This window comes from Phoca vitulina, unplaced genomic scaffold, assembly GCF_004348235.1.
Source record: "Phoca vitulina isolate PV1807 unplaced genomic scaffold, GSC_HSeal_1.0 scaffold8, whole genome shotgun sequence".
Taxonomy (NCBI): Eukaryota; Metazoa; Chordata; class Mammalia; order Carnivora; family Phocidae; genus Phoca; species Phoca vitulina.
The window spans coordinates 73,330,509-73,356,843 of record NW_022589711.1 but is presented as its reverse complement, the minus strand read 5'-3'; the positions used below and the strand labels follow the sequence as shown (position 1 = coordinate 73,356,843).

Sequence of the window (26,335 nt, the reverse complement as noted above, 5' to 3'; positions counted from 1 at the left end):
GGTCTTTCGTCTTCATTTTTGGAGCTGCTAGTATCTGGATCCCTGTGTCCTTGATACCCCAGACATTTTTTTTCAGCTATACATTTTAATTTTTTATCATATGCCACATCTCCAAACAGGCATTTCTTGGGGTAGATTGATTTTTAGCAAGGCATTGATTCGTGTGAGTTGAGCCATCTAAAAAGGCCATAGCAAATCTAGGACAACCTGAGAAGGACAATAAATGATAGTGATGGACTATATAACCCATGGAATAAAATAATGAATCCATACTGATACAAATAAATAATTTGAATATATAAATAAATGAGAGAAAAGGGATAGCTCTTTCTTACAGTAGAATTCCAATTAATGAATGTACAAAGAATAATGGAAGTAGAAAAATCACCATTTGACAAACACCCTGTTAACTGTTGCAGATAAGAATAATCAACGGATGTGAAAATTAGTGGCCAAAAACATGTTGAGAAATAGGATATTTGCAGTCTTATATCTACCCACGAGATACTTTTTAAAAAAATTGGAGGAGACTGGCATGCCTGGGTGGCTCAGTTGGTTAAGTGTCCAACTCTTGATTTTGGCTCAGTTCATGATCTCAGGATCATGAGATTGAGCCCTGCATCAGGCTCTGCACTGGAAGTGGATCCTGCATGGGCTTCTCTCTCTCCCTCTCCCCCTGTCCCCACCCCCCCACTCATGTGCATGCACATGCTCTCTCTCTCTCTCTCTCATGCGTGCACGCTCAAAAATAAATAAATAAATAAATAAATAAATAAATAAATAAATAAAGGAGAAGACTAAGGAGACATGACAGCTAAATGCAGTGTGAGACCGTGGAAAGGATTCAGGACCAGAAAAAGGAAATGGAATAATTGGAAAAAATTTGAATAAGGTCTATACATCAGTTAATAGTAGCATATCAAAGTTAATCTCCTGGTTTTGATGATTGTGCATCAGTACTATAAGTAAGATGTTAACATTTGGGGAAACTAGGTAAACTAGGTAAAGGGTATATGGGAACCCTACTTTTTTTCAATGTCTTTATAAGTCTAAAATTATTTCAAATTAAAATTTAAAAATATTTTTTAAAATAAATAAAAAGGCCATAACCCTTTCTGATATTTGAATGGCCCTTTATAAAAGAAGCCTAAGAGATAGAGAAGTTTTTTGATCCACACTTGAAATACGAAATACGTGCCAGCCATTTCAGTGATTTGCCTAAGGCTGCCCATTATGGAGCCAGGTTTCTGTTAGATCTCGTTTTTCTCACTATAGCCCCTTTGTTCTCATAACCGCTTCACAAAGAAGATGGAGAAGGCATTATTATTCCTACTTAATAGACTTAGAAACAGCAAGAGGAAAAGATTTGCTGCTTAGTGAGTGGTACAGTTATAACTCAAGTTCAAGTCTTCCTACTCTTAATCCAGTTTCTTTTCATTCATATTCCATAAATATAGCTATTTCTCTATTACTCTCTTTCATTCGACAAACACTTATTTAGAATCTTCTAGTCAAAACCCTGTACTGAACACTATGCATACAAAAATGGAAATGACTTTGGGGGGCCGACTTCAATGAGGTGGTTATGAAGAAGCAATAGAAGTTAACCACGGGGAAAGGGCTAGAAATATCATTCTAAGCTGGAACCGAAGTAACTCAGCCTCCAAAGATGGCAGCAAGTACAAAAGAATTGGCCTTGAACCCCAGCATCCTCGAGGTCCCATTTATTACTTCTCTGTAAACTTTTAGTGCCCGTGCACCAGTGAAAGGCCACTTACAGACTATTGAAAAGTACACTTCAGTTTCTTCATATTGACTTTGCTCTGGGGATTGTTTTAGAATCTACTTACATCCTGCTTCACTGGCAAGCCTAAATTCATCTTGCTGCCTGAATATCCCCGTAGTCCAGCTGGTTAGCCTCATCAACTCCTCTGTGTGGTGCCATCAATCAGATCTTACTAAAGTTATAATGGTTCTGGTAGGAGAAGAGCCAGCCACCAGCTAGATAACTGAAGTCAAGAGAAGATGCACCTACCTGGCTTTGGAACTCATCATAAGCTGTCCTGACACCAGGGCAGAGGAAGGCAACTGACCAGAGAATAAGTCAGGCCTCCAATCCTCCCACACTATTCCTGGGTTGAAAATTCATAGGCTGGCAGCAGGAGATTCTTCAGTTCTGGTAGTCTTGCTCTGAATTGTGTGGTGGTGGGGGGGGCGGGGTGCACATGTGCGCGCACCTGTGTGGTCTTAACTGCTTTAAAATCCTTAATCTGCTTAAACTGTATGGATTATTTAAGTGGAACATCTCTCCTGTATTTATCTAATCTGACCAAAGATTATACAGTTCAAAGGATCTGAATTTGCCTTTCCTTCATTGGTTTCACACATATGTTCTCATTAGCCTCTGCAGGGGATGAGTTCAACATCATGATGATTTAAGGTGTGAACATTTATGTTTTATTCACCACAATTCTGCAAATAACAGTGGCCAAAGTCAGGGAGAATAAGACCAGAGGATTAATCTCTGAATGGTGGATAGTCTCGAATCTTTAGCTTTGGAGTGCCATTGTTTTGATAGCACACAGGATATATGCATCTGTATTTCAGCAAGATTTAATACGAGTACAGTTCCCGATACACAATTAGTGCCAATGAACTCTTCGCTTGTACAAGAGCCCTCTTCAGCCTAACCCAGAGCAGAGGGAAAACAGTGCTGCTTATATGGTTTACTCAGGTATGATTTTTGTTGTTGTTGTTGTTCTGAGCCTGCCTTTAGGTATGTGAGTAATAGACTTTTGGGATCACGATTTTGATATAAGTTTATTCATTGCAAGATTAACCATGGAGTTACAACACATTTAAGTCTTGAAGAGTCCAAAGAACAAACTAAAAGTTCAGGGGTGGCAATTTCAGCATGTTAAACTATTCATTGGCCCAGATTAAAAATTTTGTGGGCCTCTACTTAATGACTGAGGAATTTGCCCAGATATTCTGCTTAATAAACTTAAAGTCCCAACTGTATCAGCTTCCAAGTGTATCATTAACTGTATTAGTATAAAAACTGTAAGCCATGTTAGCCTTACAAATTTGATTGATGTGTTAGGGTGCAGGAGGGGTAATACCTGTATTATCTGACTAATGTTTGTCTTTAAATAGTGTGTTATCTCTCAACCAAAATTACTTGATCTACATTAACCCTCTAACACTTACATATTTTACTGATGTCCTAATTTCATAAGACATTAGAGTGATTTCTGTTGCATAAATGATAGCTTTCATTGCTTATAAAATGTGCTTAGACACACTCAATAATGTCTTCTTCAAACTTATATTGCATTGGTTACATCTGGCAGTCCCATATGGTGAAACTTAGTTACAACCCTTCCAATTAAATTATGGTTAGAAGCCCACTTCTGGGGTGCAGCTCAGTGATCTACTAAATTCCTCAATGACATTCAGAACATGAAATAACTTTGAGAGAATAAATTTACAGTACAAGTGGGAGCAGACAAGAAGGTTTTCAATCTGTATTAATTTATTTTCAAAATTCATTACTTGCACAGTTTACTTTCCAAGCTAATTCTAACCAAAGATGAGTAACGCTGCTTTGGCAAGAGTATGTGCATAAGATATTTCCATATGTTTAAGCAGAAGTACCAAGTTCAGTGCTTATATACAAGTAAGCTCAGTAAAAAATGCTCTGAAGGCAGGTTCTCTCACACCTGCTCCCCTGCTTGTTCTCAGCTAATGACCCTGCATCCTATTTCATGGAGAAAAGGGAACCCATTAAAAATCTTCCACAGTCTCCTGCTACCACAGCTCCCCACCTAAAAGCATTGGTACCCACATACTTTGCCTTATGCCTTGTGTCTATAGATGAATTATCTGTGCTTCTATGCAAGGCCACTCCCTACCTCGACACAGGTGCTCATCCTCTCTCCCCTTCCACAGTGCCCTCTCCTGAATCATCAATCCCCCCTCTCTCGGAGCATTGCTACTAGAAGACGAGCATCCTGTTTTCTTTTGTACCTCAAACAAACAAGCAAACAAAGTAGACCCTCTCCTGACTAGTGTCCATCCAGCTACTGGTAGATTTCTCTGTTCTTCAAAGGGGCTGTCTTTGCTTAGTTCCTAGATCCTCTCTTCCCATTCCTCCATAGCCACCCACTCTCCTCCTTGCCCTCTCCATTCCACCTGGGTTGGCTTCTTGCTGATCTTGGGACCAAACAGACACACTCCTTCCTCAGGCATATGCTCTTGCTAAACCCTGGTCTCTGGCTCTAGTTATCAGGAGCTTGAAGGGGCCCTTCACCTATTCAGTGAAGCCTTCCTCATCTTTTTTATTACAAAATAAAATAAGATGAAAATAGGGAGGCAAACCATAAGAGATGCTGAACTCTAGGAAACAAACTGAGGGTTGCTGGAGGGGAGATGGGGGGAGGGATAATTAATTCTGTGATGGGCATTAAGGAGATACTTAATGTAATGAGCACTGGGTATTACATGCAACTGATGAATCACTAAATTCTACCTCTGAAACTAAAAAAAAAAAAAAAACCTGCAATAGGCCTCATCACCCTCCCACTCTCTTATCCCATTTTGCTGAGTTGTCCCCACCCCTCCACCCCAGGATATTTATCACATTCTAAAATATTATATAACTTATTATATTTTCTAAATAAACTCCACCACAGGGATTTTTGAGGATTTGAGTGTTAACAGGCTAAGTTGATATAGGTCTCCTTTACAAACAAATCCAATGACCCACAACAAGGTAGGGCTGTTGAGGGAAAACCACCTGGGCTTTGATACCAGCCCTGAGTCTCTACTCACTATAAACAAAGTGGTCTTAGGCAACCTACCCTCTCCAAGTCTCAATTTGCTCCTCTGTGAGTGGAGATATTATACATAAATCATTCATTCAGCAAATATTGAGGGCAGACAGGCCAAGCAATGCGCTAAATAAACATAGCAGCCCAACACATTGTAAAGGAGTAAACGAGCTGGCTTGTGAAATGCCTCGTTTTAATTAGCACTCTGCATATCCTCGTTGGTATCTTACCAACTTGGTTTTCACACTTGGGTATGTCAAACAATCCCCTGAAATATCTTTTAAACACACTGGGGCCCATGTCTAGAATTTCTGATCCAAGAGGTTGGTGATGTGGCCCCTACCTTGCATTTTCCTCCTCTCCTGGGAAATTCTGATGGGGAAGTCCCCAGACCACACACTGGGAAGTGCTGATTTAGAGAAATAGTTTTATTAGCTCCCTTTTTAATATTAGGTTATAAAAACATTTTAGAGTCATGTCATTCTGAATAAATTATGCTTCCCCAGAAGCCATTTAGTCTGGGACTTTTGCCTCACATTAATGATATTAATGATCCTTAGAGGCTACACACACACTATCTAATCCTATGAGATTCTCAGTCTTAAAGTAACTTGCCCCTCTGAGGACATCTTTTGTTGCCTAGTAGAGTAGCTTCATTGCAAAAAAATACTTGAGGAGTTTTAAAATGCCATCCATGTTCATTGCTAAAAAGTGAGGAACATCAAAGAGAAGCACAACCCAAAAAAGAAAATTGAAAATGGAGTCTTCCTACCATAGACACTGCAGAGAGCCATCAACAGACAATGCTAACTACTGCCATTATTAAGCCATGCAGATTCAAATATGAACATAATTTCATTTCATTAACATCATTACGTTAAGGCAAGTAATTTTGAAATACGACATGTTCTGTGATAAGGTCATAAACCCACAGAACTATTCCTTAGTAAGTAATCACAAGGTAAGTTAGGTTTTATTCAATTCAGAATTATTGAAGCCTGGAAAATCTGACCTGTGGGTTAAAAAACAAAAGCACACCAATGACAATTTATTGTTTGTTTGTCTTTTAAACTACAGTCATATCACTGGTTAGTTGTGTCCCAGGAGAAATTTGTTTTACTGTACAGTTGAGTTTTCCAGACAAATGAAATGTATCTTGGTAAATATCCCAATATTTTGTTTCTGATGGCTCATGGCAGTTTATCAGACATATATCAGACATCCCATATGGAGGGATGTACTGAACAGAGTAAGAATTATTTTTGAGATGGCTGAAGGGCATCCTCATGAATATCTTACACTGGGTGCTGCAGTAATACCATGATTCTCATAGGAAATGTGCCCATAGTAAATCGTCCTCGGCTTTCAGTCTTTATGTCAGATCTGCATAGGTTTTCTTTGATTGTAGAACAACATTTTTTGTGGCTTCTTCCTAAAGTCATTGTGCCTGTCTCCAGAAGTCTTTTCCTCTATTTTTTTTTTTTTTAATTTTATTTATTTGTTCATGAGAGACAGAGAGAGAGAGAGGCAGAGGGAGAAGCAGGCCCCTCCGAGGAGCAGGGAGCCCAATGCAGGACTAGATCCCAGGACCCTGGGATTATAACCTGAGCCGAGGGCAGACGCTTAACTGACTGAGCTACCCAGATGCCCTCTATTTTTTTTTTTTCTTTTAATTGCTAAAGATGGGGAACCAAACCAAAACAAACATTTATGTTAGGATTGTATATAGAATAAAAGTAAGTTTTCAAGAGTAGGGACCAAAGAATGCCCTTCTGAGTCAAGTATACAAGCTTCAAAAAAAATGTGTATTTTTATGGATTTTTATCTTTGACTGTTTTTAAAAACTTAAAGATTTTGTTTCTTCTAGTTTTTGCATTGCATTCTGGATTAGAGAGATCATCTGATGTCATAAGCTTTGTGTGAGATAGAACCATAACACTAATCCTAGAGATTACTGGAGTGTTCTAGGATTTCTAAGAGGTTACTGTTTTTTTGCCCCAACCACTTTTTCTACAAGTCAGATGGCCTTAGGGTCATTCTTAAATATTAAGAGTTAAGGCCTTAATATTACTTTTATCAATCTGGTATGTAACTAATGGTACCTCAGTGTAGTTTTACTTTTAAGTGATAATTATCAAAAAGTTTGACCATATTTTTATGTGTTTAAGGGCTTTTTGGTGAAAGATCTATTCATGTCCTTTGCTTAATTTCCATAGGATTTTTGTTAGTTTTATTGACTTATACAGGTCTTGTATAAAGTAGGAAAATTATCATTTTATCTATAATTTAAGATTTTTTAGTTTGCCACTTGCCTTTGACATTACTCATGTTTTTGCTGTAAAGATTTTTAATTTTTGCCTATAGTCATATTAATCTTTTCTTTAATGGCTCCCGGTCTTTGTCACACTTAGGCCTTTTCTAATTCAACACTGTGTGTGTGTAATACTTTTTTAAATATTTAAACAGTACATATACATATATATACACATAACATATGTATATGTAAATGTAACATATGTATATATACATGTTTTATGTATGGAAAATATATGTGTATGTGTGTATACTTATATATAAATATATTTGTAAGTTCCCAGGAATTCTCCTTGGAATTCCAAAGCTTCGACTTTTACTTTTAAAGTTTGACCCACCTGGTATTTATTTCGATTAAAAGTACAAAGCACTTATCTTCTTTATTTTTTAATATGTAGATATTCTGTTCTTCCAACACCAGTTAGCACTTATTGGATGATCTCTTACTCCACTGATTGGACATGCCAAGTTTTATCATATACTAAACTATATTTCTCACCACCCTCTTCTAATTATTATAGTTTTTAAATGCATTTTAGTATCTCATCACTGTTATATTTTCCCCAGAATTTTTTTTTTTTGCTATTCTTGCTTAATATTTTTCTATGTGAACTTTAGAATTGCTTGTCTAATTTTTAAAGGTTGCTATTTTTATTGAAATTGCACTAAATGTATAGAGTAATAATATCTTTATGATCTTGAATATTCCTATCTAAGAATAAGGTGTCCATTTCCATTTATCCTAGTCATTTCCCCCATTGTCTCATAATACCATATATAATTTTTAAAGTTTGTTTGTTTTGACCAGCATCAAATAAAGGCCAGGCATTGCAATCTATTGATATGTATCTCAAGTCTCTTGGAAGCCACTGGCTTCCTGCCTCCCAGCTCTCACTGTCCTTTATTCCTGCATTTTATTTGTTGAAACTGAATCAGTTGTACTGTGGAGTTTCCCATGGCCTGGATCTTGCTAACTGTAACCCTAGGGTGTTGTTTAACTTATTCATCTGTCCTTATTTTAGGAAGAGTGTTCCATAAAAGATGAAACATTCTAGTCTTTTTTTGTGTCTATTTTTAAGCAGCATTTCAATTTTTCTTTCGTATACTTCTTATTTCTTTCTAAGTATATTCCTAGGGTTTTTAATGATGCAACTTCAATGGAGGGCAGTTACAAGTACTTGTGCCTTTTGACCTAGCAATTTAACTTCGAGGAACTTATCCTGCAGAGATAATTGCACATCTGTGAAATGATATATTTCTGAAATTAGTCATTACCTCATTATTTGTAATAGCAAAAGATTGCAATAATCTAAATTCCCATTGGTAGGAGACTAATTGAGTAAATTACGGCGTATCCATACAGTAAAATGCTCTGAATCTGCTAAAAATATAAATAAATAAAATAAAATGAAATGAGGAAGCTCTTTATGTATGATAGCAAATAGTTTTCAAGATATGTTGCTACCTGAAAAAATGAGGTTGCAAAACAGTGTATATAGGTGTATATTATGTTACTATTTCTGGAAGAAAGAAAAGGGGAACTATATATACTGTATTATACATAAGGTATGTCTGGATGGTAACATTGGTTGGCTCCACCAAGAGAAATTGGCTAACGAGGGGATAGGAGATAGAGGTCCTCACTACAGGCCTTTTCATAACTTTTGAATTTTGTTGTCTGTGAACGTTTTACCAATTTAGCTTTTTTTTATTAAAGAAGTTGAAGTATTGTAATGTACTATATAGCAAGTTAAGATCCTAATTAATATATTTTATACTCAAAGCCTGTTGTAGTGTTATTTGGCAAACGTAGGGTCAATATGTTAAAGGGAGTGAGATTTCATCTGAGCATTATGAGCTATCTTGCCAGCATGGAAGCCAGTCAGACGCTGAGATGTCCCACGTACATGTACACACACAAACACAAAGCTGACGTACACACAAGGAATTTGAGCAGAGTCAGTCTTGTGGAGGGAATTCCTGCATTCAGTATGAGAAGTGTATCAAGTGACCTCTAAATCCCATCCAACTGGGACAGCAAGGCATCACAAAAATAGCATGGGGTGGGGTGGGGGGTGCCTGGGTGGTTCGGTTGTGGAAGCGGTCGACTTTTGATTTCGGCTCAGCTCATGATCTCAGGATCCCAAGATCGAGCCCCACATCTAGCTCTGACTCAGGGCAGAGTCTCCTTGTCCTTGTCCCTCACGCTTTGCCCCTTCCCCTGCTCTCTCTCTCGCTCTCAAATAAATAAATAAAATCTTTTAAAAAAGTAGCATGGGATTTGAAGCCTTCAGATAAAAGCTCAGATCCCCTTTTTATTCCTTAGTAAGCTGTGTGAACATGGTAAAATTTCTTAAACTCACTAAGTTTTAGTTTCTTAATCTGCAAAATGGGGTTACCTTCGAGCTTGTTATGAAGACTAACAATAATTTGTTATTATGTATAAATGATTAATTCATTATATGATTTTAGCTCTAGAAGTCCCTGAATTAATTGGTCTCTGGGGAGAAAACTGAGGTAAGAGGATCTATTTTATAGTAAGAATTTCTCTTTTCATTTTGAAATTTAGATATTCCTAGCATATTCTTGAATTTTATTAACAATTCCCTAGTCTTCAAGCTCCCAGACTCTCACATGTAGACTCTCAAGCAATACCAGAAATGAGAAAATAATAACAGCATATCCCATCCTATTTGGGTAGCCTCTCTTGAGCTTAACTCAAGTTGAGCTTTGACTCTCATTGCTTTTCTTACTGGGAACTCTAACTGTATATTTAAAAGATAGATCTATAGATGTGTTTCAGTGTAAAATCTATGAGGCTCGTATCAACCTGATGCCCATCATTCAGTCATTCTCTGCAGGGCCAATTATCTGTATGTATTTTTTAAAAAGTCAACTTGAGAGAACTATTTCATTTTATTCTAATTTACTTATAGACAAGTCATTTGCAAGAAAGACCCTGACACATATCTTGGAGTCCTAAAAATATTCTCTGTAATTTCTCTGACACACCTAGCTTTAACTTTCAATAATGCTTAAGACATGTAAGAAGCGGCCCCCCAAGTGAAAAGCCAACATCCTTGCCTGCATTTCACCATGACGCTTCTGCGATCTTTCAGTGGTTAACTAAGGAGAGCGACACACTCTCACAGCGTGCCAGGGTAGAGAGTGCTAGTGCTCAGCATAAGATCCATAAAATATCCCTCCCATTTTACCCACCCAATGATGGGAAAAGCCTCGAACTGCTGTGTAAGGAGCTTGATAAGGGACAATTTCCTGTCAGTGAGGATTGTTAAACTTAGAAGAGATTCAGAAGAAAATAATTACGTCCATGTCTCTCCAGATCTCTGAAAATGAGAGGGGTTGATTATTAGTTAGATTGCTTGAAACTGCTTTTTGGAGAAGTACACTATCTCCCCAAATTTCCTCTTCTTTCTCTCTTTTTTTTTTCCTATCTGACATTAACATTGGCTTATTTCCTTAATTCATCTTTCTACACACTTTCTGATGCTGTTACTATATTGTAAATGTGGTTCTGAAAATTACAGGGAAATGTAACCAGAATACTTTCATGGAGCCTTTTTATATCCACTTAATGTTTTACTTGTTTGCCCACACTCTGCAATAAAAATTACAAGTTGCCTTTTCAGACACTGACAGTGATGAACAGGAAGAGGAAACCAAACTTTTTTTTAGAAATCCCCCTATTACAATGTGTGTGTGGCAGGTTTATAAATAGACTTAACAGGTGGATATTTTCAGGTAACATTAATACATTAGTCAATATCAAGGTAATTTTGTATTTTTTGTTTATAGGAGTATTAAAAAACAAAGCAGTAAAATTATTTTTTGACACATTCTTTCTCACTTTCATTTTCACCATAGTAGTCCTGCAAAAGACTGTCTAGAAAATAATGTAGGTAACTTAATTTCCCCAGGGTACAGTAAGTAAGCCACAAGTATTTTTTTGTTTTTTCTTTTAAAGAAAGAGCCACCTAAGTTTGTGTTTTGTGTCAGTTAGAGAGTTCTCTCCATCAGTTTCTAGCATTTCTACCACAAAGTGAAAAGAATTCTAAGAAAATCATAATAAATTTTTCCAGATTTCTAAACTAGTATGCATTTTAAAAATGTGAGATATGATGCCTTTTCAAAACACTGAAATAACTGTATTAAATAAAAGGTAGCAAAACAGCATACAAAAATTCTAATCTTCAGCCTGACACACAGTAAATTCTCACTAAATAGTAGGTTGAAGCATATGAGCATGCCAATATTTGACCACTTTGACTTATAAAAATGGCAATTTCACAAAATTCAGCCTAGTGTTAATACATATATAATAATTCTATAATCATCTTGGTGTCAGAAACCTGAGTCTAGGGGCACCTGGGTGGGTCAGCCGGTTAAGCATCTGCCTTTGGCTCAGGTCATGATCCCAGGGACCTGGAATGGAGCCCCACGCTGGGCTCTGCTCTCAGGGGTGAGTCTGCTTCTCCCTCTACCCCTTCCCCTGCTCATGCTCTCTCACTCTCTCTCTTTCTCTCAAATAAATAAATAAAATCTTTAAAAAAAAGAAGAAGAGGGGCGCCTGGGTGGCTCAGTTGTTAAGCGTCTGCCTTCAGCTCAGATCATGATCCCAGGGTCCTGGAATTGAGCCCCACATCGGGCTCCCTGCTCCGCGGGAAGCCTGCTTCTCCCTCTCCCACTCCCCCTGCTTGTGTTCCCTCTCTCGCTGTGTCTCTCTCTGTCAAAGAAATAAATAAAAAATCCTCAAAAAAAAAATCAAAAAAAAAAAGAAAAAGAAAAAGAAACCCATGAGCCTACACCATTTTACTAAAAGAACACTTGGGTCTTGGGAATATTATAGTTATTAGCCAAGATAAGAAAATAGCTTTGTGTGGTCTCAACAGACACTGAGGCAAAGTGAAACTACGCATTTCACCTCAGGAGAGTTTAGGGATGTCCTCAAACCCTCACACTTAATCTTATAAAATAAAGCAAGAGGTTAAAGCTAAAAGAAGAATAACAACAGCTGTGAGGGCTCTTAAAGCTAAGACAGTAAAATAGTGCAGAGAGACGGAGAATTCAAAAAAGAAAGACAAGAAACACCATAAATATAACCCAAATATAATTTAATACAAAAATAAATGCTTTGAATCTGGGCTATTTTGGTGTGTATGGCCAACAGCCCTGACTACTACTGTCCTTTGTTAGGGTATCATCACATTACAATACTGTATTTACAGTTCTGACTGCATTATCAAGACAGGTTAAAACTGGCTTTGAACGCTCTGAAAGTCTTCCTGGGAGAATTTTTTCTTTAAATAATTTCTCTGGATATTTTACCTCCTTTCCCAGCCCTTCAGGATATACTCAAGCATTAACGAATGATTGGAGGGTAAGTTAGGCTAATACTCCCTCCATTAACAAAGTAATTGAGAAGCAACCTTATATCTGAGTATTTTCAGATTTTCAGGGACATAGCCAGCTTTTAAAAACTTTATTACACGAGCAATATTTTAATATTGAGAAATTAGAAATTCCAATATTTTTATTTTTATTTATTTTTTAAAGATTTTATTTATTTATTTGACAGAGAGAGACACAGTGAGAGAGGGAACACAAGCAGGGGGAGTGGGAGAGGGAGAAGCAGGCTTCCCGCTGAGCAGGGAGCCCGATGCGGGGCTCAATCCCAGGACTTTGGGATCATGACCTGAGCCAAAGGCAGACGCTTAACGACTGAGCCACCCAGGCGCCCCCCCCCCTTTTTTTTTAAAGATTTTATTTATTAGAAATTCCAATATTTTTAAAACTCTGAATAAAAAGCTGGAGATCTCTTTAAGGAATATATATACCTAATACATGAAGGAAAATACCACAAAAGCATATCGTTTGCATCATCCTGTTATCCTCTGTATCCCTAGCACCTAGTACAGGACCTGGTATGTAGTTGTCAAGAATAAGTAGTTATTGAATGAATGAATGAATGAATGAGTGAGTAAATTAAATTCTAGGTATTGCGTTCACGTTTAAAGTTTATGTTTTTTCGTATCTATAGTAGCTCATTAAATATCTTTTGTGTACAAAAAGTTGTTCAGTACAGATGACTCAGTTTCCTCACCTGTAAAATGAGGGTCTGGTCAAGGTGTTTCCCGCAGGAACATTCTGCAGTCTTTTAAACAGCTAAGCCCATAGGCTGGGTAAGAGCAATCAGCAGGGATTTCTTAAAGCATTAATGGGTAAGCTAAGACCGTTAATGCCTGGCTTCTTCCAAAATGGCCTTGAGCCGCACATGACCTTGACTGATGATGACTTTTTAACCCATCTCTCTGAAACTACTCCCTGAATCTTGCCTTAGGGCTTGTGGGTCACTTGTTTAGCTCTCCTGACAGTACTCCAAAGGAAGTCATTCATTGGCAAGGACAAAGTCTCCCTGCTTGTGCCAAACAGAATTATTCATTACCACTTTATGGAAAAGCCCAAGTCACGTTTCCAGGAGGGCTGGGATCTGCCAGCTCACTGATGCTTGTTGGCATCGCCTTTATTTTCCCAGTAGTCACCTACTTTAATCAAAAGCCTTTGGAATTCCAAATGGAGCCTCTTTATCAATTGAGATCTCTTGAAGAAAAGGAGTATGTTTATAAATAAAACATCTTATGTAAGGAGACATGTTTTATAGAGTTCATGCTACTAATTTTTCTGTTTTTGTTTTAAACGCTTGTATTAGGTCAAGAACCTATGTTTTTTTTCTGTTTTTGTTTTAAACACTTGTATTTGGTCAAGAACCAATGGTATGAAAAGTAGATCTATGTGGCCTACTTCTAACTCTGCATGGTCAAATATGGTAACCACGAGCCATATATAGCTATTGAAATTAATTAAAATTAAATAAAATTAAAATACTTGTTTCTCGGTTGTATTGGCCACACTACAAATACCCAATAGCCACAAGTGGCAAATGGCTACCTTATTGGACCAGTACACATATGTAATATTTATGTCATTGCAGAAAGTTCTGTTGGACTGCATTTTTCTAACTTTTTAAAGGACACAGAATAATTGAGTATTTTGGTTTTTGATTTTAGAAATTTGTTACAGCCTAACATGGGAAAATGTTTGACTAGAGACTTACTTATTCATCATCTATTTATTAAGTCAAACAATTTCTCAAGAGGTTATCTTTGTTGTGAAATGTTCTTGAAAGTTTATAACCCTTATCTCCTACTAGTTAGAGGATGTTTGGTGCCAAAAAATCACCAAAGCTCCTTGGAAGCCTTGCGTATCAGCAAAGAAAGGAACTCTTGTGAGTCACGGTCCATCTTCATTCCAATTAGCCTCCCCCTTTGAGTCTGAGGAATTCAGACTTAATATATTTATATTTACCAAAGCACTTTAAAAATTCTGGGGAGTTTTAGCACATCTTCCCTTGGTTGTTTCTCAACATTTCCAGGACTGTTTAGTCCCTAAATGAGCAGACTACCATAGTCTCTTCCAGGCCTAACCTTCCTCTTGGATGCATGCAAAATACCGAAGAATTTTAGACCTCTAGCACCGCCAGCTCAGTGCTAGCTGCTATGTGATCAGTAGTTCCAAGCCACAGAGTTCTACTAAATCATTTTGGGGTACCAGTGGTATAGTACTAATTCAACCAACAATTAAGGAATATTCAGTGATTAAGAAAAGACTAATATTCCAGTTCCCTCCTACTCTGATTATCAGATTATCCCATGAAAATAAACATTTTTTGAAAGAAAAATTTCTAACTGTAAGGATTTTTAAAATTAGTTAAAGGATAATTATTTTTAAAAGGTTATAATCTTGAGTCTCAAACAAATATAAAATGAAAAGATATCAGAGATTTTATTTAGCTCATTAACTAATGAGAGAATCAGTAAGCTGTTACAACCAATTCATTAAAGAATCCAAAAAGCAGATGAATGTATAAACTCATGAGGAATACTGAAACACATTTGCTTAATAGATGCAGAACTGGTCAATATCCACAGGGCAATAATCAATTGCATTCAATCATACATGTACACTGTGCATTTATATAGACAAGAATCATTTGCATCACTATCAATTATCTTCAACTTGGAGAATGGTGAAGTTGTTCAAAGACAACGAAGGGCCCAAAACTCATAGTCAGATACCCCGGAAGGTTATGTTCTAGATAATTCATAGTTTTTCATTGAAGACATCCAGCAATCATCTTGGGGCATTTTCAAGTCTTTCATAATTCTTTCTGGTAAATTACATATCTGTAAATTATTCTCTCCATAGTTCTGTCCCTTTGATTTACCTGGCCATTTACTCCTTGTTTAAGAGATACCTGATAAGCTTTCCTTTTTGCTTGATTCAATAGAACAGGAAAAAGGACATAAAGATGTGGTTTTTTGCAAAATGTAAGAGAGTATGGAAAGAATCACAGTGGGCTAGATAGCTGGGGGGAGAAGCAAAAGAAAGAGGAAAAGATCTATTTCATAGATACCGTGATTACAGAATTAAACCTCCTGCACTCCTTTATCTCCTTGATTCTGGTCCCTTGGTATTAAAATATATCTCAATTTATGTAGCATCTTCTTTTTAGGGAGAAAGAACATTTTAAGGAGAAAAATGTACAGTTCTTTTTAAAATATAGCACAATGGAGTATCTTTATACGCTAGCATATTATGCCCTTAATAACTAAGATTTTAAGTCTGAGCCTTCTTTTCATCCTTCTGAATCACTTCTGGCCATTGTTTATCAGGCACATGACATGATACTTTTCATAATGCATTTTCTGATCAAAACTTTTAGCACCTTTGTGATTGAAAATATAATCTTAAGGCATTTCAAAGACTACTGGTGTATTCTCTCCATTTCCATTTGATTATTTGACTACTCCACCTGCACACCCCTCCACACATTTATACAGCTAATTTGAAAGTTACCAGGAAGCTATTGACAGCCTAGCACCTGAGCAGTAGTCCTTCACAAAGCATGCATTGGTCATTCACCTTTCCTCACTTTGAAAGCACTAAGATTTATATTGAGAGATTTGGCAAATTCGTCTGCCTCTAATTGTGCTGCTAGGCATCCAACAGACAGTTCCTTTGTACATATCCCAAGGACAAGAGATATATCTCCTTGCACAAATTCATTTACATACATGGGTCTTATATTCGTGGATCCTTTGTAAAATACTCAGTTGTTGTGTTACAAGAAAATCAGTTGGTTCATTTCTCAAGTGATAAATGCTTGCATCACTTACGGTAAACTTACATCCTCCCCTCTGTTCGCGGGTCCATGGCCCTTTTTCTTTTCAGTGCTGCCATACAATACAGTGCTATTGAGGACAATTCTGGGTCCAAGTTTAAGCAAAAATTCGACTGTGGGAGGCAGCACCAATGAAAATAAGTCGACTGAGGAAACAAGGATAAACAAGTAGCCAAAAGTTTACACTTACCCAGGCTATGACGCTTACACGGGAAATGATCACAGTGGCACAGCTGCATCTCTGAGATCGACTGGTTTCTTTGGACATTGATCATAAGATTTATTCTAATTTCTGAAGAATTAAAATTGGGGGTGGGGAGGTACACTACATATGTTGCAGTTCAGGAACTGTGCTAAATTACAGGTTGCTAAAGTACAGGTTGTTTCACAAGGTCATGACTCCTTTTTTTGTTTAAAGATTTTATTTATTTATTTGAGAGAGTGAGAGAGCACGAGCAGGGCGAGGAGCAGAGGGAGAAGCAGACTCCCCACTGAGCAAAAAGCCCGATGCGGGGCTCCATCCCAGGACCCTGGGACCATGACCTGAGCCGAAAGCAGTTAACTGACTGAGCCACCCAGGCATCCCGGTCATGATTCCTTTTTTGTGTGTGACAAATTCTTTGACAAATTTTCCAGCTTCACTGCTGCTGATCTAGGTCAACCCTTTCTCTTAGTAAATCAGAGAACAAACATCTGGAGACCAACCTGTTCCAAATTTCACCAAGTGAACTGGTACTAACCAAACTTAGAGAAGTGGCTTCCAAACACTCAGTGCCAACCCATGGGGGGTGGGGGCGGGGGGGGAGAAGAAAGAAAAAGTAGTGAAACCATGAATTCAAACATATCCACTTTGAAGAACTGTCTTCTTTTCATGATGAAATGTTCATTCTTTTATGTGATTGTCAGAGGCATTCTTTTTATTAAACTTGCCCCCATTCCAATGTATTTGCTTAATAAAATAAAAATTGAGCAACCTTATATTGGTTCCCTCAATTAAAAAAATAACTACATGCAAAATTCTGAGAATTAATACGCCAGAGTGATTCAAGATAGTGTTCTTTGCTTTAGGCATTTTTTCCTTAGTTATTTTGTATGGCTGTTTTTTTTTTTTGTTGTTGTTGTTGTTGTTGTTGAAAGGATCTTCCTCAGCCATTTTTTTTCACCTTCTAAAGAATACCTTCCTTTTTTACTTAGCTCACAATTACGAAACCATCTTCTTTACATTTCAAATAATTGCGCTATCCAAAAAAAAGCAACAAGTTGCATTTATGAGTATCAATCTTTCTATAAATAAGATTAACTACCAAGAAAGCTTTTTTTTAAAATCTTCCTTATTGTGCTAGCTTTCCACTCTGTGATCACTCACACCTCAATTATAAGATCTAATTCCCTGGCCTGTTTGAATGAAGTGTTTGCCAAAGCAGGATACGCACATACACATGCCCAAAACCTATCCGACCACGTAAAGGAGAGATGCAAGAGTTAATGGCAATTTATTAGTAGCTCAACTACTTCTGCCTTTTCTAGCACAACAGCACAATCTACTACTACTCTGGTCCTGCGGCCCCTTGTTTTTCTGTAAAGGCATTTTATTCAGTAGCTTGAAAATAATGAATCTACAAAGTAATGCTCCATGTGAGAGTAATTCATTTTAGAATGTGTTGGTTATTATGATTAATGGTGGGGCCCTGGCATTCTGTAGACTAATGTTAATACAGTAACATTTGGGTAGCACCTTTTGTGATTTTTCAAGGTGGTGCACTTGTTTGTTAATGCATCCCATGTCCAGGCGTTGCATTAGGCCAGCATTGGTGACAGTACCACTTTGTCAGACTGGAAAGACGGTCTCAGACTCAATAAGGAAACACTTTATCAAAGGGAATAAAAAATGGAAATGAGCCACTACCTGTGGACTAAGATTAAATTAGCTTTGAGAATTGAGGAGAAGCAGATACTCTTGCTATTCCTTCCAATGCAGCATTCGTGAGCCTGTACATCTCGAGCTACATTCATTCAACAAATATTTGGTACCTACGATATGTAATGTATTAAGTGCTTATTCTGATTCTTTTAAGATAGACAAAGAGGAATGCACTTCTATCTGTGTCTTCAAAAAGCTGAGGAAACCAGCCGACTCGTGTACAGAATTATCTGTAATAGAGGGAAGCAGTGGTATGTGCTGTTGGAGAGGTAGAGATAAAATGTGCCAACATTTCAGAGGAGGGGGAAATTGCTGTTGTAACTGAAGAACCAGGAGGGTATTCATGAAGGAAATGGAAGTGGAGCAGAACCTTGAGGAGTGGTTAGGATTTGAACATACGGAACCAGGTTGAAGTAGTTCCAGAAAGAGAACTACACAAGCCAGCACCATGAGACAGAAATTCTGGGATATGTACTGCAAAAAGGAGTCTGGCTTGAATTGGAGGATCCCTGAAGGGGAGTAGTGGGTAGAAACATGTTGGATCACAGTAATGTGAGACTAAAGATTTGGGGCTTTACTCTACAGGCATGAGTAAGATTTTGAGGTTTTGTAAATATAGGAATACCTGTTCATAAGAGTAATTCAAAACAATTCATCCGGAGACTATGCATCCATTGGATTGAGGAGGGCAGTACCCTGGGCTTCAGAGAACGGATGGAAGTCATTGGTGGAGCCCTTAAGAAGAACTGCCACAACGTCTATGGAAATGGTCATCGGATAATGGGTAGAAGTGTCCAGAGCACAGTATGGAATAAGTGTTGACAGCTCATCGAACATAAGGGAAAGGGACATGGAGAGGAGTCAAAGGACTCTGATGTTTTAAGAAAAAAAGGAAGAAAAAAAAAAAAAGAATGGGCTTGATTGATAAACAAGGAGCCCAGTTTGAGTCACCTTGAATTTGAAGTGCTGACAAGAATCAAAGACTAAGACACTCCCAAAACAATTTGCAATGCACATCAGGAATTAAGATAAAAAGAAAGCCAGAGCTAGAATTTTACTTACTGGGGAATAATATGAACAGGGATAATAGCTGAAGTATCTTTGTTTTGAGGGAAGTTCACCAGCAGGCACGAGAAGAACAGTACACAGAAGAGAAGAGGGCCAGGAATAGAACCCTGGAGAACACTCCCCACTTAGAAGGTAGAAGAAGGGGGAAGCTTCCCTTCTCCCCAGAAAAAATCCTCAGAAGGAGTAATCGGAGGCAGCGGAGGTGAAAGAGCCAGGGGCTAGGGGTGGGATAGGTAGAATCAGAAAGGCTGGGCCAGTCTGGCAGAAGCCATTTTTTTTTTTTCTTGCACACTGGACATTTTGCCTTTAAAAGAAGGAAAGATCACTTAAGTATAGATAAAATGCGTGCTTCCAGAACAGAGTTCTTTAAATCTTGACTAAAGAGTTTCCTGATATAACTCGCTTCCACCATTCATTGCCATAATGCTTCTAATTCCCCAGCAGAGCATGTAAATCGTGGCCTGCTGCCCACTACCCTGGGAAGAGCCCTTTCTCACAGACATACGGCTGTGTTTTCCAGGATTCTGCCAGAAGCCTGAAGATACATTAGTAGTTTTGACATTGCTTTCCCCCAGTAAGCTGCAGGTCCACCAAACACTGCTTCTTTCTGCATCTGGACCATCTGCTACAGACCAGGGGGTTCTTAACCTGAGGCCAGTAAATATCGGGGGTTCTTAACCTGAGGCCAGTAAATATCCCGGCCAGTGAAAGTAATGTTCTGTTAGACATATGCATGCATTTTCTGAAGAGATTGTTTACCCTTCTCCTGATTCTTAAAAGAATCTCTTTTCTTAAAAAAGAGAAGAACCACTATAATAGATGACATGTTCTTGTACAATGCTGTGAGTTTCTTGAGGACAAGATCCCGTGCTTATACATTTGGGTATCTTCATGGTACCTCTTTCAATCTTGGCTGAATGAATGGCATTTAATAGTGCTACATTAGATGAGCCAACAGGAAGAATAAAATACTCATTTTGGCTCTAGAGCCTCTTCCTTGACAGCAAATATACAAACCTAGGAAACATATTCTCTAATGATAATGTTTTTTATTAGTACGCTTGTAGCTTAAAATGAGTGCTTCAAACACGCACTATTTCATTTACATCTTCGATAATTGTGTGGAGTTGGGCTCCCTGCTCAGCGGGGAGCTTGTGTCTGCCTCTCTCTCTGATGCTCCCCTATTCGTGCTCTCTCGCTCTCTCAAATAAATAAATAAAATCTTTTTAAAAAATTGTGTGGCGTAGAAATTGGCATCTTCATCTCATGAATGAGGAAGCTAAGACTGAGAGAAGGCATGTGATTTGCCAAAGGTCATACATCATGTGTTAGCTTATTTATCTCATGGCACATTCATTTGTAAATAAAAATGCTGATGAATATGATAGACTTGACCTTGTTTTTCTAGAATGCTTGTTGGTTGGCAATAGGTTGGTTTTTGTTTTATATGAATGAAATCTTTTTGTTCACCTAAAATTTGATGCTCATGTTGAAAGCAATGGTTTCCAAATAGCCATGTTACTGAGGGACAGATACCACTCCCATAGAGTGACTTGAACTTCATTAACTACTAGGTAACATTAAACGAAAGTAATGAGGCCCAGCTTTGGGTCTTTGTAGGGTATGTCAGATAGCAGTATAGTGTCATGATTAAGGGCATGGCTTTGAGTCTGACTCGGATTTCTGAGTTCTAGTAACCAGTGTTACATCCTAAGTATTAAATACCGGTTATATCTTAGGGTCTCTTTCAAATTAGAAGGGTACCTGCTAAATTTCCATCTGAATCTAGAGATTGAGAAAGTTCCCCTATTCTGCTTCCACCTTTTCCTGGAGTCCTCTGGAGTACAGAAGCAGGGGGGCTGGCGGGGGGGTGGAAATTTCGAGGCAGCCTCGCATTGATGGCCCCAGTCTGCCGGCTGGCAGGGCAGCTGTGTCCTCTGCCCCGGGCTTCAGTCCCACCACAGACGCTGCTCTGCAGCAGTGCACTTGATCTCCCACAGGCAGCCATCCCCATCTCCCACAGCGGGGTGTCCCACAGCAGGGGTTGTGAGAGTCCGTATTTACATGCAGGCTGAGCCTTGCCTTCCTAAACAAAGGAGAATGATCTAAACCTTAATACAAAAGCAGAGGGATGACAGCAGTGCTTGGAGTTTCTCAGACAAAACAAAACAAAACAAAACTGATCCCTAAAACTGAACCCTAAAACGTGAAGGACTTACAAACTAATAGGCAGCTCTCCAGAAGTTGGAATGAAAAACGCGATAGGAGGGAGGGGGACATTCTGACTCAAACCCCTGTCAGAAACACCTTGCTCTTAAGTAAAATGTGTATGCCTTCTGTTAACTGAGGAAAGGGGATTGTTAATGCTCATTCTCGTTGAAATACAATTTTCCAAATGTGTTCACTCAGTATCACTTTACATGTTGTTTTCATGACAGTTTTTTTTTTTTTTCCTTGAAGGTCATCAACAAGTAAGCTGCTTAATTGTTTGACTAGGCAGTTCAGCTCTTAGATGCCTGCAGTGACAAAGAGGGAGAATACAAGGGAAAAGGAAATTCTGTCCCAGCTGTGCGCTGGTCAGTGTGTGCTGTTTGTGGGTGGACAGGGCTTCGGGAACACTGGTGCGCCAGGAGGAAGAACTATCAACCAGAGATGTCTGGCACTGACACTTTCTTTTCCAAAGAGAAAATGGCTCAAGAACCAGATAAGCCTCGTATTTAGAAATATTCATTGAAATAGAAGCATCGTGTTCTGGTATAAGCTGAAATGGTAATATCAGCCCAAGTATGAAAGGACAGTGTGGTAGAAGGCCCCTCCCTGCCCAGAGATCACCATTAGGAGTAACAGCCTCACAGGTAGCCACAGTGGAAGAGAAAAGAGCACAAGGATGTGCTGAACGTGTTTCTCTGGGTTACCACTTCCTGTGGGTTCTGCAGCCTGGGCTGAATAAACTAGGGCCGGTGGCAGGTGTGTGTCTGATCTTTTCCTGCCAGTTGGCAACCCAGTTGCATGGTGCATTAATTCTATAAATTATAGTGAATGAGTAGAGCGACATTTTCCAATGCCTGACTTCACTAGTTCATCTTAAACCCTGTAAATATCTTTTGGTTTCCATTATAGTTTTCCTGGACCTTTGTAGTTTAGTGTAAGCTAGAGTAAATTGTTTTAAAATCATGACCAAAATATATATGGTGAAGATATGAAAAATTGATACATTCGCCTCACCAAACATGGTCTAAATTTTCCATTATATATGTAGCTATACATACTCTTAACCCCATGAAGGAGGGGACCAGGGCTACCTGTTCCTGGAAATATCCTCAGAATTTAGCAATGTTATTTGTTCATTTGACTATTAATTGCCTTTTTAAAAATAGTATCTCCCAACATATCCTTTAAAGGGGCTTTTGTTAGGAGATATTAACCATGTAAATGTTTAGAAATTTGGTTTGCTTTACAACTTTGCAAGAAATAATTCTTATTTTTATTTTATTTTTTGCCTTTCACTCCGTTGTCAGAGATAATTAATAATTAATATGGAAATTATTGTTTTTCAGGCTTGAGCTCTCCCAACATGGCTTTCCTTGTACTCTTCTCTTTGCTGGTTCTGCAAAGTCTGGCTTTAGGGGCCACTTTCCCTGATGAGACCATTGCTGAGTTGTCAGTGAATATGTATAACCATCTTCGAGCCACTGGGGAGGATGAAAATATTCTTTTCTCTCCATTGAGTGTTACCTTTGCTATGGGAATGATGGAACTTGGGGCCCAAGGTTCTACCCTGAAAGAAATCCGTCATTCAATGGGATATGACAGCCTGAAAAATGGTGAGTGTCCTTAGGTTTAATTTTTCAAGGTGGTTTGACTTTAACTTTCAACTCAGTTATGTTGTCTTAGGCCACAGGTAGCAATATTCACACAATGTGAGAAAGTGATCTCATTGAGATGGTATGGTTAGGAGAACCATCAGGAAACCCAAGGAAGGTATTAACTCCTTGCTGTATCCTTAGCTGAGTTAATCTAAGGAAATTGTAGATTTTATTATTATTATTATTTAAATAAAACTCACTGTGACAAATAAAATCAAACATGGTTCTTACTGAGTTTCCAGTCTAGAGGGAGAGGCATGTATCAATCAATTATCACATAAACGAATATTTACAACTGTGATAACTGCTATGAAGAAAAGCAACATGATTCTCTAGGAATATTAGAAATTTTTGCTTAAAATCAATTGTATCTTCATTTTTTAAGCAGCATCCAATAATTTTTTTGAAATGTTTTATTATTATGAAAATGTTATGTATTGGGGAAAGTTTGTAGCCAAAAGGTTTTTGTAATCATTTTGACATGATGTATGATTTCTATTTTAATGTTTTTAATATACATGAGAATCGACTCATTAAAAAGTTAAGAACTCGATGATTTCTAAGGCATGTTTCTAGTTATAAGGCAAAAAAGTCCAGTGAAAGTAAAATTTCAAGGAATATTTTGATTTTTAAATTAGGTAATTAAGCTTAATTCTTATTCCTATTAATTATAAAATGAAGACCAATTTAATGGGAATAACCTAAGTACTTTGAAAGGAGACAACCAAAAAAATCTCTATAGATTCTACCAAGACATCAATTAAAATGAAAAATAATACCAGTTCATAATACTCAAAGTTAATTTGAAGATCTAGAAATGGCACAAATATTGGAACCTCCTAGTCATGTCGATATGGGGAATAAACTAGTGCTCTTCCCTTGGGCCCCTGTCTCATCAATCTTCCTTGCTGTTTTTTAGTGCTTTTCCAATCCCCGTGATCATTCACTGTGTTTGTTCCACTAATAAACTTATTGTTTGTCATTTTGCAGGTGACGAATTTTCCTTCTTGAAGGATTTTTCTAACATGGTAACTGCTAAAGAGAGCCAGTATGTGATGAAAATTGCCAATTCCCTCTTTGTGCAAAATGGATTTCATGTCAATGAGGAATTTTTGCAAATGCTGAAAAAATACTTTAAAGCAGAAGTAAATCATGTGGACTTCAGTCAAAACATAGCTGTGGCCAACCATATCAATAAGTGGGTGGAGAATAACACAAATAGTATGTCATTTGGTTCCTTTCTTTCTCTAGTGGCTTAGTTTTAACTCTCTTCTACTTCTGAAATTATTTTCTCTTCACTCCAGTTGAATTTTTGAATGTTAGCATTTAGTTGAGTATCTAATAATTATTTTGTATAGATTACAGTCTTTTTAGAGGCATTGCTTATGAATAAACATTTTTGAAAGAACTTAAATCTTTTGGCATGTGAAGAATTTAGGCACTATGATAAATCAGTCTGAAATCTGTCTCTCCAATCATGGTTTTCCTCTGCATGGTAATCTTAACTACTATATGGAATTTTGCTTGAGCTGACTTGTTTAAGAAGTTAGATACCAATTAGGATGGCAGTTGGTGGGCCACTTAAAAATATACTTAAAATAGAATATAAGAAAGAGTTAAAAATCAGAGTTGGGCTTTTATTTTTTTAAAAGATTTTATTTATTCATTTGAGAGACAGAGAAACAGAGAGAGCACAAGTAGGGGGAGTGGCAGAGGGAAAGCGAGACACAGACTCCCCGCTGAGCGGGGAGCCTGATGTAGGGCTCAATTCCAGGACCTGGAGATCATGACCTGAGCTGAAGGCAGATGCTTAGCCATCTTAACCATCTGAACTACCCAGGCAGGCACCCTCAAAGTTGGGCTTCTAAACAACAGAACTTGATTGGTAATCAAAAAAATTGTATAGGATTTCTTAAAAAAAGAGCAGCCCGTTTTAAGCCCAAATAAGTGGAGAATGAGAAAGAGATACATTTATTTTAAAATTTATTTCTAATCTAATTTAAAATTTATTTCTAATCTGAACATTTATTTTAAAACTTATTTCTAAACTTGACTGGCTTGGTTGGTGGAGTATGTGATGCTTGATCTCGGGGTAATGAGTTTGAGCCCCACATTGGGTGTAAAAAAATAAAAAAAATAAAATCTTTAAAAAATAAATAAAATTTGTTTCTAATCTAGTCTTTAAAAATGTATTTACGCTTTCCAAATGTTTCATATTTTACCATTTTATTTTCTAACTTTACCATCAAAATATTGAAATTAGAATTTAAAAAATGAAGCCAAGTTGAAAGTAGATTGCAGATGTTCATTAAATTAATTCATATTGTCAAAACTCCCCAAATAATGTCAATCTAATATATTTTATTTTGGAACAATAACAAAAAAACCTGACCACATGCCCTATGTCCTATAATCCCAAAAATTCCGAGGCACCTTTGTAAGCACCTAAAGAAGTGCTATCATTAATAAAATGAGAGAATACAAATTTTGGTCCTATCTTTTTCAACTATGACATTAAAACATAGGATAAAATAAACATGTTTGTATTTTAACATTCAAAGAATAAGTCAAGAATAATAATCCACTTTGAATAGATTGAATGATTACAAGCTGTTTCGAAAATCTTTTTAAACATTTTTAGCTATCAACAAAGACCCAGTATCTTTGAGAATAGATTTGTAAAGGAATATTTCAAATGATAGATAATAAGGCATCACTAGTTCAATTGGCTTTCACTCATCTGTTTTCACCTAGTCGAATGCAGTTGTTATATTTAGTGGAAAGATATCCAATATATGGGGGAAATTTTTGAACTGGTTGACAATTTAATCATGTACATTGTTCAAGAATAAACTCAGTAATGATTATTGAATGCTTACTCTGTGTTAAGAGATGTGCATACATCATTACAACTAGAAAGTAGTACAGCCTGAGATTCTGTTGTACTTGGTTCTATAGTTTCTGCAAGTGTCACGATCCCACCAGTGTTATTAGAGGTAGGTGTGTTTTAGATCCCCTTAATCTGTAATTTTGTGTTTGTGTGTGTGTGTGTGTATAACATTTTTCCTTTGAAAGC

At 37.5% G+C, this 26,335-nt stretch overlaps 1 protein-coding gene across 3 annotated transcripts in view; it reads left to right on the top strand.

The window, feature by feature from the left end:
• Positions 1 to 26,335, top strand: part of SERPINI1 (serpin family I member 1) — a 71,726-nt gene that overhangs the window by 20,548 nt on the left and 24,843 nt on the right. For all 3 annotated transcript variants that reach the window (XM_032407267.1, XM_032407269.1, XM_032407268.1), the window contains exons 2-3: positions 22,951 to 23,217; positions 24,250 to 24,480. In XM_032407267.1, coding sequence (XP_032263158.1) covers positions 22,968 to 23,217; positions 24,250 to 24,480 — 481 coding nt within the window. In that variant the 5' untranslated portion in view covers positions 22,951 to 22,967. The remainder of the gene's footprint in view (positions 1 to 22,950; positions 23,218 to 24,249; positions 24,481 to 26,335) is intronic.